This window comes from Diabrotica virgifera, chromosome 6, assembly GCF_917563875.1.
Source record: "Diabrotica virgifera virgifera chromosome 6, PGI_DIABVI_V3a".
In the NCBI taxonomy this organism is placed as follows: Eukaryota; Metazoa; Arthropoda; class Insecta; order Coleoptera; family Chrysomelidae; genus Diabrotica; species Diabrotica virgifera.
In genome coordinates, this window is record NC_065448.1 from 25,405,311 (window position 1) to 25,420,778 (window position 15,468).

Genomic DNA, 15,468 nt, shown 5'->3' on the forward strand with positions numbered 1-15,468 from the left:
AATGCTACAACTAGCTAACTCTAGTTATCTAGTTGTAATACGTGTTTTTCTGCAACCATTGAGCCTACCACGTAATTGTTACTGTTCATTCGGTTCATGTTAATGCAAAAATTCAAGAATTGTTAGCAGATCTGGCAACCCCCATGGCAGAGAGCTAATTTTCACCAAAATAGTGCTTAAAATATTAGTTTTGTTTAAAAGTTCACTTAGATGCAACTTGGCACGACATGCGACATTACCAAAAAATGTTAACATTATGGTAGTGCTAAAAGTTGATAACTTTAATTTTTCATGTTATTTTCCATATTGGAAAACAAATTTGAACCGTATTTCTAAACTGATCAGTAGCCAAAAAGTTAAGGAACAATAATTTTAGAGCTGCAGAGTGAATTCCGTATTTACCAACATTATGTTAGCAGCACAAATATCTTTAAAATCTTTAAACAAGTTTATCTCAGAACTACTAATTTCCAGTTATCAAGTTATAGTATTAAGGCGACGAGATATTCTCATGTGCTTGAAAAGGAAGGTCTTTGCTCAGTGTGTGCTTCCGATTCTAACGAATGGAGCAGAAACATTGACCCTTGCCAGAAATGAAATAAATAAAATACAAGTGGTACAGAGAGCAATGGAGAGGTCAATGTTCGATATATCCCTCAGAAACACAATTTCTAATCAAATATTTAGGAGAAAAACTGTGTTGAGGACGCAGTTAAAAGAATTACAACGCTGACATGGAACTGGGCCATTTTGCAGGAGTCAGAAGATGAACTGAACCTGGAAGATGAACCAAAAAAATTTTAGAATGGAAACCTAGACACGATGCTGATCGTAATCGAAGACATCCTCAAATAAGATGGTCGAATGACATCTAGCGCATCCAGGACAGCTGATTCCAAGGCTGCTCAAGGGGCCGTTCAAGTATTACGTAACGCAGGTTGGAGGGGAGGGGGAGTTAAAAATGTTCAAAAATTGCGTTACGCAATAGTTAAACGCCGATTAGAGTGCGTTACGTAGGGGGAGGGGGGTCAAAAATCGCGTTACGTAATACTTGAACGCTCCCCAAGAGCGGAAGTAATGGAGTTACGGGGAGGGGCCTATGTTCAGCAGTGTAATAGGACTCAAAAATAAAGTAATAAAGGAGCATTTTCAACGGAAGAACTACTACCCAAAGTCCAAAGAGAGCTTCTAAATATCGTTAAACAGCGAAAGGTATCATATCTAGTCTAGGCCATATTTTAAGAGGAGATAAATATAATCTTTTGAAAATAACTTTATTGGGTAAAATTGAAGGTCGGAGTGGACCAGGTCGCACATGTCACTCTTAGTTAAAAGTAAGTACACATAGCTTACCAGAAAGTGACTGCAGATAATGGAAATGCATTTTCTCTTGGATTTGGATTTCTTGTTTTCTTGATACCTCCGTCCATTATTTTTTCTGTTGATTAAAAGTATATTCAAGCTATCTGAAACCAATAACATACAATAAATTTTATTTAATAATTAACACAGCTGAACTAAACACAAATTAAGAATTTAATATTATATAGGGTTATGTTTTATTAAGATAAGAGACTAAGCTTTGAGAAGCTTTTACACATACAACAAAGTAAATGAGGGGACATGAGATTCCTAAGATCTCATCCTGAGATCAAAGAGGTCGCGCCTCGTGGAAACGGTACTTCCCTGGCCCCAAGATGCCCCAAACTTTAGGCTTTAATCTTGGATGCCCTGTGAAATGGGGCACCTGAGAGGCCATTTTCGTTGATGCCGCTTTTGTAGGGGTAGCGTCATTACGCCAGTCAATGGGAACAAGAATAGGATATTACCTCCGAATTCTATCCTACTACATGGATTTTAATGAAATTTTGGGCCTAGCCTCTACTTATCTCCCAATTCAAAGTCTACCCTATGCCGATGTGTGCTTTTATCTTGGGAGTGGTTCCGACCCCTTCTTAAGGATGGAAAATTTTTTGGTTAAAATTACCACGGAGTTCGCTAGATAACCTAATTCTAAGTAAAAACTGTTCTATAATTTTTTTTTGAAAACTCAACACTATTTGAGATATTCTTGGTTGAAAATTGGCCATTTTCATTGAAACATAATACCTTTTCGAACGGTTTTTTGCGAATACCTTAAAAACTATGCATCTAACTAAAAAAATTATATTAAATATTTTTGTAGGTTATAAAAAAACAAAGAGACACTTGCCTTCATAAATCTTCTAGTTATAATACAAAAATAGATATGGTATGTGAAAATAGTTTTTTTTTGGTACATTCTCAAATTCGTGTATTCAACTTGAAATAACAGAGAAACGGTCGATTTTAGATATATGTATAATGCTACTAATACATTTTGTAGTGTTTGAAAATATCTTTAAAATGAACTATATTAAAGGTCCAGGTATTCTAATAAGCGGGTTCCTTTAACAGGTATTCTAATAAGCGGGTTTGACTGTATAATGTTACTAATACCTTTTGTAGTGTTTGAAAATATCTTTAAAATGAACTATATTAAAGGTCCATTTTATTAAAACTAAGTGAGATATGCTGCAAACAAAATTGATAACTAATGTATTTTAAGAAAAAATGAGAAGTAATTTTAACCCCCATCCACCAAAATGTAAATGCATCGTTTTCCTTCCACAATACCTTTTAATATAGTGTTATTTCTATGTTCAAAAAGTTGGACGGGTTTAAAATGAATGGTTTTTGAAAACAAAAGATCAAATAATAGAGAGCATTTTTAAATTTTCTTAAAAATCTTCCTTTTTCTCCATGTAACTTGAAAATGATAAGAGATACAGTAATGAAAAAAAGAGGAAATTATCTTTTTCGAGTTACATGGAACAAAAGGAAGATTTTTAAGAAAATTTAAAAATGTGCTCTATAATTTTATCTATTTTTTTTTTCAAAAACCATCGATTTTAATCCAGTACAACTTTTTGAACGTAGAAATAACACTATAGTAAAAAGTATTGTAGAAGGAAAGCGATGTTTTTACATTCTGATGGATGAGGGGTTAAATATATTTCTCATTTCTTCTTAAAATACATTAGTCATCAACTTCTTTGCAGAATATCTCGCTTAGTTTGAATGTAATTGACATTTAGTATTGCTCATTTTAAAGGTCTTTTCAAGCACTACAAAAGTTATTAGTGTCATTATACACCTAAAATCGACAGTTTTTCTGTTATTTCAAGATGAATACACCGATTTGAGCATGCAGCAAAAAACAAACTCTTCTTACCTACCATATCCTTCTTTGTATTTTAACTAGAAGATTTATGAAGGAACGAATCTCTTTGTTTTTTTATAACCTACAGAAATATTTTATATAGTTTTTTTGTTAGGTGCATCGTTTTTAAGGTGTTCGCAAAAATCCATCCAAAAAGGTGTAATTTTTCAATGAAAATGGCCAATTTTCAACCACGAATAACTCAAAAAGTATTGAGTTTTCAAAAAATAATTATTAACAGTTTTTGCTTAAAATTAGGTTGTCTAGCCTCTTCCGTGTCTATTTTAACCAAAACATTTTTCACCCCCGAGAAGGGGTGGGAACCATCCCCAAGATAAAAGCGCACATCGGCTTAGGGTAGACTTTGTTTCTTGAGCTGTTTCCTACTTACTGTGAAAATATCAAGTAAATTGATGTAGGATGGAATTCGGAGCCAAATACCCTCATTGACTGCCCTATATGCTCCGTTCACCCTGGTTTACATTTCTTTTAGTGAATCCTCTAGCTAGAATTATGTACTTACCTCTCTTTCAAATGGGTGTCCGTTACCAAATGAGTAACCTCGGTTAATGGCTCGCTGCACTAAGGTTTTGTGTGAGAAGGTGTGAGAAAATATTGTAAAATTTATATCAATTATTGTTGTTATTACCTATTGTATCAAATATTGTATTTGATAAATCGTTCACAGGACTATGGGCTGTTTCGTAACCAATTTAACAATATTCACAATATATCAGCAAGAACCAAGAAACAAAACAAAACTGACGGGTCAAAAGCCTTTTGAAGCAAAAATAAAATGAAGAGTAGAAGAGTAGGTCAAAAATAAAAGAGCTTAGGTACATAACTAGGAACTGATTCAACAGCAGATTTTTTGTTAATTGATTTGTCAAAACATAGCTATGTATGTATTATACAAATTTCAAACATAAACAAAATATAAATAAAATTGTTTTTATTGTTTGTGTTAAGAAATAAAAGGTAAAATTAACAAATCTTCTAATTTATTTATCAAATGGCACGTATTTTTTCACAATAATTATTATTACTCACTACTTTTGTCCACTGTCGCGAAATTTTTATACAATTTGTTATTTTTCTAAACTGGCTTACAGAAACTAGATCTATAACCAGGAAAAGTAAATGTTGACATAGTTTTTATCTGTAAATCAATTCATTGATTTTATTTAATAGGAACAGCGTTGGATCTAGCCAACATTAGAGTTAAATTAATAATTTATCATCATGTCTAAAGAAAAGACAGAGATAAGAAAAAATGTTTAAATATGAAATTGCAGCCCATTTAATTTCCAAAAACCTGGTTTGCAAAATTTTTTTCTACGGCAAAAATTGAGTGAGCTATCGACAATTAAAACTTGTAATAACATTCAAAAACCGCCTTTACCCACCCTTTCAAAGTCACCTCTTTTTGCGACTGAGGATTTTAACAAGAATTAATATTAATACCCTTATATACCTTATAAAAACCTACAAAATTCTTTTTTTAGCAAACTTCTAGGATCAAAATTAAAAATTTTAAAGAAATTCAATTGGAAGCATAATAATGTATTTTAAAAACAGGAGTTAAAAGCGAATAACGAATTTTTGTAGCTTGGTAAAAAATGCTATTTTCTTCAGAATATAAGGATTAGCATCACAGATACGATAAAATGTTTCAATATAAAATTGTAGGTTATTCAATTCTGAAGAACTTGGTTTGAAAACATTTTTTCTACGGCAAAAATGGAGTGAATCGTAAATGAGTAGGGGAGAGTTGGACAAAACGGGATACCATTCTTGTTTACTTTTACTACGGAAAATATGTTTAGAGAAAGAAATTATCATAATATTATTCTTATAGGTATAACATTTATTGCAGCACACAAAACACATATCTTTAGCTATTTTTAATAACTGGAAAATAGTAAAAAAAAATATTTAATAAAATCCTACACATCCCGTTTTATCCAACCACTGTTGGATAAAACGGGATAGGTTTATAATATGCAATTTTTCTATAAAATTATGTAAAACTTAATTTATGTCTAAATTAAGTCGACATTAAATTTTATAGTAAAATTTACTCTTGAAAGAATAATATCTTCAGTAGTCAGAAACTTAAAAATAGGCGTTTTTTATGTTTTATGGCAAAATGGGAAATAATACCTTTTATTTACGACTAGGTACGTATATAAGAAAAAAAGTCACATAAAAATATGTTGTTCTTCTCTGCCGTATGAGAAAACGCTTCATATATCTTTTTAAAAAATTAATAGGCCAACAAATAAATAGGTAGATAAAACGGGACATAAGAAACTGTATCCCATTTTATCCAACTTATAAGTGTCCCGTGTTGTCAAACTCAGACATTTTTCAAAACAAAAATGGCTGCTGCCTAAATGCGAAAGTAAAATTAGGTAGACTATACATGAGAATATTCGTTAATGACTGCTTAATTAAATGTAATAGTCACCGGAATTATATTTTTATATATGTAGGCAGTATAATGCAGAAAACAACGCACTTAAAAGTACAAAGTATCAAAAAAATAGAGTCAAACAATTCTAAACACAACAACTTTTCATCAAATAGTGGCATCGAGGTAAAACGAACTGAAAATGTTAAAATGACGACTGATAACAGGTTTCCGTCGTTGTCCGATTGATAGCACCACTAGTTGGGTATCTAGGCTAGGTATGCCGTTTTATCCAACTATCCCGTTTTATCCAACTCTCCCTATATCTATCAAAACATTGATTTTTTCGATATAAAACTAACATTTTCGATGGCAAATAAATCGAAAACTGTTAATTTTATCAAAAAAATGTATAGAACATTTTTTGCTTAGAATGAATGTTTTTATCAACTTTTGCGGTCAAAATATAATAAAAAATTTGCACCCCCGAGATGGGGTGACAACCACCCCCAGAATAAAAGTGCCTTTCCGCATCATATAGATTTGGATACTTGGTCTATCTACTACTTATTTTAAAATTTTCAAGAAAATCCTGGCCTATAAGTTCGCATCTTAAATAATTATTTATGAAATAAACTATCAATATTATTTAATGAACAGCTCAAAATATTATTTCCGATGTCATGTCAAATATTTAAAATTGTCACTGTCTTATTACCATATTCTATTCGGCTGAGTGCGTTGTATGACAAAGATAGCGAATGTTCGATTTGGAAAATATCACCACGGACATAGTGTCAATTTTTTTCGAATCCTGATAAAACTAATAAATATTTTAAAAAAATTTAAACAAAGAATGAAAGAATAAATTATTATCGAGGGCCGAAAGTCCCTTATAATAAATAAAATGTTCCTTTTGAATGGGATATTTGAAATTAAAAACCACCCTAAATTTTCTTTTTGAAGTTATACTTCTTTACGCGCGATATGAGGGTGAATTTTTATATGTTAAAACCTACGATCTCGGCGCATGCGCATTATAACTTTGTTCTGATTGGATGTTCAAATGACATGTCAAAGATTATCCAATATGGCAGCTGTAGCGCAGCTGTGAGAAACAACAAAGAGAAACAACAAAGGTTAGTTAGTTATACTGCCTTTTTAAATAGTTTTCATATTATATTTTTGAAGTTATACTTCAAAATGTTTTAATTTATGTATGTATCAGTCCAGAAAAGGTGTGGAAAGAATATATTAGTGTTTTTAAATATATTTTTCTACAAACGTGTTAAAAATGCAATTTTTAGGACTCCATAGGAGCGTTAAAAATGCTACTTTAAGGCACTAGTGCTTTAAAATTTTTAAGGCACTGCAGTTAAAAGTGAATTGTCAAATTGTGAAACGTCAAAATATTTATATTTCATTTATTAACATTAATATTAATAATACAGCTTGCGCAATTTGAAAAAGGTGGTTTAAAAGGTTTTTTATTATAATTTTGTGTCTTTGGATTTGTCTTCCTTGGGCGTAAAATAATAAAACATCTATTTTTACATTTCACTTGTCACCGTGATGTATAATTATGTATATCTGAAAGGTAAGTAGCATGCGGCTTGATGGCCTTGTTGGTAGAGCATTGGACCAGAGATCAAAAAATCGCGAGATTGCGGGTTCAAATCCCGGACGATTCATATTTTTTTCTTTTTTTTTTTAATATTTGGCATTGTTAAGTTTTGGTTCATTTTTGGTAATTATTGTTAATTTTTTGTATTGTAACTGTTAAGTAGGTATATTTATTTCGTTGAAATTATATTATAATAGAAGTATAACTACTTACGTGCGTACAAAGTACACACACATTCTATTTTTTACCCCTCTAACTTATTAAAATAAACAATATAGAAGTTTTCAGGGACTTTTGGCCCTCGGTATGAACGTAATCTTTCATTCTGCGTTTAAAATTTTCAAAAATACTTATTAGTTTTCTCAGGATTCGAAAAAAATTAATCCCATTTAAATAGCATTGGAGCAGAAACTTCGTACCGATCCCCTTAATCTCTTATAGGAATGTGATAACACCATCAAATTTTTATAATTTCTTTCCATCGTTCTCTGTTACATCTAAATTTCATTTTTGATGGTCTATAGATACCATAAAATACTCTTTTATAATAATTAGTTAGAAACATGTATTTGTAGGAACGTGTAACCAAAAATTAAGTCATTGTACTTTTATCACCTTTAAGACAAAAATAATCACCCTTACGTGACCTAAAGTTCATCTTTCACTTTTATTAATTAACTTTTTATGTTTGTTTTGAAAACATTTAATTACCATTGATTACACAACAAACCATTCCGTAAGAATTATTAAGAGTGACTGAGTGATTGTTGAAATTCTTATTATTGATGATAAATGTCTTATACGAAAGATAACCACGTTAAGATAAAATATTAAGTAACTAAATTATTACGAATATTGTTAACCGTTGTATTGACTGTAATATCACCAAAAGGCGATTATGCTACTAGGCCTGGATCCCGCGTACCAAAAAAAGTTGATTAATAGCAAGCTGAAAATTTGTTAATAGCTTAACGGTGTCTAGTCGGACAAACTTTAATGTACGGGAACACTGGAACAGGGGAGGTTTTAATTGTGCCCAAACGCCCCAACTATCTTTCAGGCAGAAATACATGCTATGTACATTAGTGTCCAAGAATGTCTCAACCCAGACACTCGTAGAGCAAAAGTCTGTATTTTATCACACAGCCCAGCTGCTTTAAAGGCTCTGTTATTTACTTGTGAGTCACAGTTTTTTGGGACTGTAAAACAAACCCTCGAGAAGCTGGCGGAAGCTGACGGTGGGTTCCAGGTCACAAGGGAATTGCAGAAAATGGGGAAGCTGACAGCTTGGCAAATTGACGTGGAAAGAGCAATTTCACAACTAGAAGATGGCAAAGCTCCTGGACCTGAGAATGCATATGCTGAATTAATAAAAATATTTAACACCGACGGTACTCAACGTCTGACCAAAATATTTAATGAAATATTTTAAAGCGGAGTAATACCAAGAACATGGCTGAAGTCAACGTTTATTTCTTTACCAAAGAAAACAAAATCCGTAATCTTCAGTGATTTGCGAATCATCAGCTTAATCAGTGGCGGCTGGTCTGTAAGTGAAGGGGGAGGTCATATCCGGTGGTTCAAGATTTTTTTGGAAAAACAAGAGCTACAAATCCCATTTTAAATAATTTCTTATTCCATCATCTGTATTGGTTTCTTATAACTTATTTTGCAATATGTTGTTTAAATTTAAGCGGATCTTTATTTGACAAGTAAATATGAAATTAGTAAAAGGAACAAGTCTTCATTACTAATTGTCAAATAAATCAGATAAATAGTATGATATAATATGTAATTATAAGAGCCAGAATATCAACAAACTACTTAAACTCAAAACCTAAAATAAATAAAAACTTACATTTTTATGCGGATTTAAAAAGTAAATCGATTCTTCTGGCCTTAGATTTTACCGCTCAACAACGAAAACGATACCTACGGTCTACGGTCAATGACCACGAGTTGGTACCAACTTGCATATAAGTGCGTATTTTCGTGAACGTTCGGATTTCCAGTGCTGTATTCTCACAGTGAGGTCAAATAAATTTCTTGACCATCGTGAATGTTCGTATTTAGCTGTTTAAGAGTAATATTGCGGTAGTTTCAGTCAAAGATAAATTTGGCTTTTCGGTAACGTCAAACAGCTCGTATTTCATGTTTATTTATCGGTAATCTTTTGGCGGCATCTTTGTCGCTATATTTTACAACAACAAAATGACTGAAAAGTCAATACAATAAAAGCAAAATTTAACTTTGAACGATACTATTGTATTCCGAAAATTTTTAATACAGAAAATTTTCTTTTTTTAAGGAAATAATTACACTATAATCGTTTGATTGTACAAATATTACAGGGAGGTCATTGACCAATTGACCTAAAGGGATAACCGCCACTGAGCTTAATGAGCCATATTTTAAAATTGTTTATAAAAATTATACATCAAAGGATATATAGACTGTACGAAGAAAAAATCAGCCGTTAGTACACAGTTTGGTTTTCGAAATGCAGTGGGTACAAGAGAAGCTCTATTTAGTATTCAAGTGCTATTTCAACGATGTAGTGACGTAAATTGCGATATTTATGCATGTTTTATTGATTACCATAAAGCGTTCGTTACTGTAAAGCACGACAAGCTAATGGAGATACTAAACAATATTGGAATAAATACCTGTGATTTAAGGATTATCAGTAATCTGTACTGAAATCAAACATCATCTATTCGGACAGAGGCAGGAGAATCCGATGATATCAAAATCAAACGTGGGGTCCGTCAGGGATGTATACTATCACCACTGCTGTTTAACATCTACTCTGAGGAAATCTTTCAAGAAGCAGTGAACCATGTTGAAGCCGGAATTCGAATTAACGGAGAATGTATCAATAACATAAGATACGCAGACGACACAGTGGTATTAGCTGACAGTGCTGAAGCCCTCCAAGAGTTAATGAACAGAATCGCAGAAGTCAGTCAGAGATACGGTCTTTCGCTAAACACTAAGAAAACAAAATGTATGATGATCTCTAAGAAGGAACAGCAATTTGGACGAATCAGTGTAAACAAATAGAAAGAGTAAAAACATACACCTACCTTGGTACGAACGTCAATGAAAATTGGGACCATTCCATAGAAATCAAATGTAGGATAGAGAAAGCAAGATCTGCATTTCAAAAAATGGCAAAGTTATTCAAATGTCATGACTTGTCGATACCCATAAAAATCAGGTTACTACGATGTTATATCTTTCCTATACTGTTGTACGGAGTTGAGTCGTGGACTCTCAAAGACGTCACCTCCAAGAAAATTGAAGCGTTTGAAATGTGGCTTTATCGTCGAATTCTGAAGATATCTTATACCGACCACATTACTAATCAGGGTGTTTTGCTGAGAATGCAAAAAGAAAAAGAGCTGTTAATCACAATAAAAACAGCCAAAATCGAATACATCGGTCACATCATGAGGAACAGTGAAAGATATGGACTGCTGCAACTAATCTAGCAAGGAAAAGTGGAAGGAAAGCAAGGACCAGGAAGGCGAAGGATTTCCTGGCTGAAAAATCTACGTACGTGGTTCAACACAACAACCACAAATCTTTTTAGAGCAGCAGTGTGCAAAGTACAGATTGCCATGATGGTCGCCAACATCCGAAACGGATAGGCACTACAAGAAGAAGAAGAAGAAGAAGAAGAAGAAGAAGAAGATAGCTTGGCAAAAGAAGGGTTAATACTAATACCTTATTTCATGGTCCAGAACCCTTCTGTGGACTATCGAAAAGCCACATCACAGACGAACTCCAGACCTGGGAAACAATCAACAACTATATTGCTCTAACATAGTACCAGAACAAAGGCAAACAAAAAGGCTCATACATGTGTCACCTACTGTAACAAACTGTCACCTCAAGATGAGTACAAAAGCTATAAAAATGGTCACTGGTTTTCTCACTGGTCACTGCCCTCTGAGATATCATTTCAAAAAATGGGCAAAAAAATCAGATAGTGCGAGAACTGTCGTTTCTGTGACATCGAAAAAGAAACGTCAGAATATATACTATGCAACTGCATAGCACTGTTCTACAAACAACTAAAATTACTAGAAGAAGTCAGTCTAGCGTCCTCTGACATAGGAAAAAAGTCACAATAAAATAGCTTCTTTCAGGAAACAGTGTTTAATTTTTAATAAATCAAGAAGTATTTTTTTGTACAAACGGTACATTTCTAGAGAGTACAGAAATTGTAGGTGTTCTGACAATTTTTTCAGATCCTATAGCCAGGGTTTCATACGTGACTTCCTTTTAATAAAACTTAAAATACACTTTTAATTACATCTGTCCGTGTTTTTCTATTTGAATTCACACGATGAGAGTATGAGAGCAAATGTTTGAATATACTTAACTAATTGATGATACATTAAACATTAAATTGATTTCCCGCAGTTTTCACACGTGTAATTAATCATTCTGTGTGATTATATAAAATCAGTTTCAAATACTTGAATCAAACCTATTACTTATTGGATATGTGTAAAATTGAATCGTGAAAATGCACACGTCATAGAGCAAATACGTTTAGCTTGCAACAATAAAAAAACTACCAGAATACTGTAAATAACACTATAATAAAACTACATCATAAAAAATCAATAGGTATAATATTATATATTATAAATTATAACCAACTAACTGTAAGAATTTCAAGGTAATATCTCTAGTATAATATGCATACCTATATTGCAACGTAGCCTTATTAATAGTAAATTGAAAATTGAAAATTAAAATTTAAATTGAAAAAATGTGCTTTTAGAAAATTTTGGCATCCTCATCTACTTCGTTCTCACATCTCTACTTTGTCAGTCTAGTCCTAGTGTATTGTGCCAGTGTTGGTTCTCTGTATTGTTCGTATATTTCTTTATTAGATCTAAATCGCCAGTTGTTAGTTTCATTGGTTGACCCAGTATTCTCTGTAATAGAATGTGAAGAAGCGGACCAGGCCTGAGAAGGCCATCCTGTCTCCAAAATCTGTTAGAGTGGTATCAAGACTGCAATTTGACAATATGAATTATTTAAGAAATATGTTAAGAAAGCTAAGAAATATGTTACTCGTGCACGATCGTTTCTTGTATCCCCTCCAAGTACTTGCACACAGCGAATAGAGGTATTCTTACAAAACAAGAATCTACAGAAAAAATAGGGAACATGCACATATTTTTATTACATAATAATGTTCAGTTTTGTTTAAAAATGCTATTTCCAAAATTTTACGCTTCAAAAACTCATAATAAATTAAAAGTATAAATTTAAAATCTTCTGTGATTTAAAATAGTTCAAACGACCCGTGACGTCACAAAGTTTAACTATATGGTTCCGTTTATGGTTATATTTAGGAATATTCTTCTTCTTTTTCTTTAGTTTATTGGCATCTACCTACTTGGTATTTGACCAGCTCGACGTCGGGGAATAAAGGAAAAATATTTATATTCTAATGACATTTATCATATGCCATTGTAATAATATTATACTAGTTTGTTGAGATTGGAGTTTGATACAGTTCTGGAAGGAAATGAAAGAAGGTTTACTATGGAAAATAAAAGAAAACACTATAAGTGTTTTTTAGTGCCATTTTGTAAAATTACAAGTTTTCTATGTTTTTAAAATAGTTCAAACGGTCAAACGTATTTTCTACTGACGTTTATAATGTCTAATTTAAAATTATATACAATTTTGTTTACTTTGTTGGTGCAGAATGTAAACATATATAATCATATGACGTCACGACGCGTTTTGGCTGCAATAATTTGAATTTAGAATCGTCTTTAGGGGGGGCCAGGGGGGGCTAAACCGAACACAAAAACAACTTTTTGAAGTTATACTTCTTTAGGCGCGATTGAGGGTGAAATTTTATTAATCTGCGCGCATGCGTACACAGACAGTATGGAGTTCGTTACTAAATGTTTTAATTTATGTATGTATCAGTCCAGAAAAGGTGTGGAAAGGATATATTAGCGTATTTAAATATATTTTTCTATAAACGTGTTAAAAATGCAATTTATAGTACTCCATAGGAGCGTTAAAAATGCTACTTTAAAGCACCAGTGCTTTAAAAATTTTAAGGCACTGCAGTTAAAAGTGAATTGTCAAATTGTGAAACGTCAAAATATTTATATTTTATTTATTAACATTAATATTAATAATACTACTTGCGCAATTTGAAAAAGGTGGTTTAAAAGGATTTTTTAAATTTAATTTAAACTGTATTATTGCATTTTTAACACGTTTGTAGAAAAAAACTATTAAAATTTGTTAAAATATACAAAAATAAAAGTACAGTCGGAAAAATGAAAGAATACCCATGAACTAACATATAAAACACCCTGTATTTTCCTGTCACCGTGTCACAAAGAAAATTGCCCAGCGCAAGTAGATGTAATAATAATTATTACATGTACTTGCGCTGGCCAATTTTTTGTATGACACGGTGACAGGAAAATACAGCGTGTTTTATATGTTCGTTCATGGGTATTCTTTCATTTTTCCTACTGTAGATGTTATTCTATAGTTGTTATGATTTACGTATTGACAGTATAGGCAGTTTTGATGTAAAGTCAAGAAAAATATAAAAATGGAATGTCAGTCAAGTTCAAGTAAAAGTTTTTGTAGGTATTGTCATTGTCCTGTAATTGAGAATGAATAAATTATAATTGTTGATATATAAGACATTTGTAGAAAAAATATTGTATGATATAGGTGTTAAACAGTACATTTTTAAGGCACTCATGTGAATTGCAGAATGAGCGAAGCGAATCTTTCACATACGTGCCTTAAAATTGTGCTTTTAACATTTATATCATAAATAACTATTATTATAATTTTTGTGTATTTGGACTCGGGAATAAGATAATAAGTAATATTTAAAGTATTTTATAATTCACTTCGTATGTTTGTCACTATGTCTGAGAAATCTTGTAGCCCGTATAAACAAAAGGATATAGCTCAGTGGTAGAGCGTTGGGCTGGAGATCAAGAGGTCCCCGGTTCAAATCCTGGTGTTTTCTAATCTTTTTTTAATTTTTGGTATTGTTTTAATAAAAATTTTTGGAAAGTTGTAAGTAAAAATTCATTTAATCTTTAAATAAAATACAAATAAACTGTCCGAAAGTATATTTATTTCATTGAAATCATATTTAGAAGTATAACTTCTTACGTGCGTACAAAGTATACACACACAATCTTCTTTATCTTTGATACATGTTTTAAATAATTATGTTCTGTTGTGATTTAGAACATTTTTTTCGAATTTAAAATTTTATGGTTCCCTATCATATTCCATGATTTAAAATAGTTATTTTCCTAACAAGTGCAGAAAGTCATTCTTTTCCGCACGCGACTGCAGTTTGCCGAACGACGCGAAGCGGGAGTTCGGCAAGCAGTCGAGTGCGGAAAAGAGACTTTCTGCAAGAGTTAGGAACAATATTTTTTCTAAGAGTCTTAAAAAAATTACCAAATCTTAATCAATTAATTTAATTAATATGAAAATACATACACAAATTAATTCTTTGACAAGGTTGTCAAAACCAAACTTTCAATATAATTAGTTAGCATGACGACGATCTTGGTTTCCATGACGATGATTCAAAACGACTGTTATTGTCTACCGATTTGACTTTCGAATATTATGTCAAAATAATTTTATTTCATCGAATTGTCGCGTTAATTTCATTAAAACAGGAACACAATAAGATATATTTGAAATAAATTAGTAAATAATATCTAAATATTAGTTTATTGCATGTATTATAATTACTTTAAGGCCATATTAACATATCTAAATTAACACGCGTGCGGAAAAATAAAAACCGCGTGCGGAAAAGTAACACGCGTGCGGAAAAGTAACATGCGTTACTTTAATGGCAACCGAATAATATAAATAATGTAAAATATAAATTATTTATTAATTGCTAATTATGTGTTAAATGTTACCAGTGTACTAGGTGATAGTTATATTAAATAATTTAAATATTAATGGCCTGAAAATGTTAATAGAAATAAATATATGGATATAAAGCATTAAGTATTTTTTATATTTAAAAAATATATTCTTAATTAATGAATATACTAAGTAAAGTTGAGATTTTTATGCATAAGAAATACTATAAATATGCGCATAAATATGTTAAATTAGTCACTTGAAGGCATCAAA

General features: G+C 31.7%; 1 protein-coding gene across 2 annotated transcripts in view; it reads right to left on the minus strand.

The window, feature by feature from the left end:
* Nucleotides 1-15,468, minus strand: part of LOC114326992 (probable multidrug resistance-associated protein lethal(2)03659) — a 119,466-nt gene that overhangs the window by 68,062 nt on the left and 35,936 nt on the right. For both annotated transcript variants that reach the window (XM_050654866.1, XM_050654865.1), the window contains exon 2: nt 1,354-1,466. In XM_050654866.1, the coding sequence (XP_050510823.1) occupies nt 1,354-1,430 (77 nt within the window). In that variant the 5' untranslated portion in view covers nt 1,431-1,466. The remainder of the gene's footprint in view (nt 1-1,353; nt 1,467-15,468) is intronic.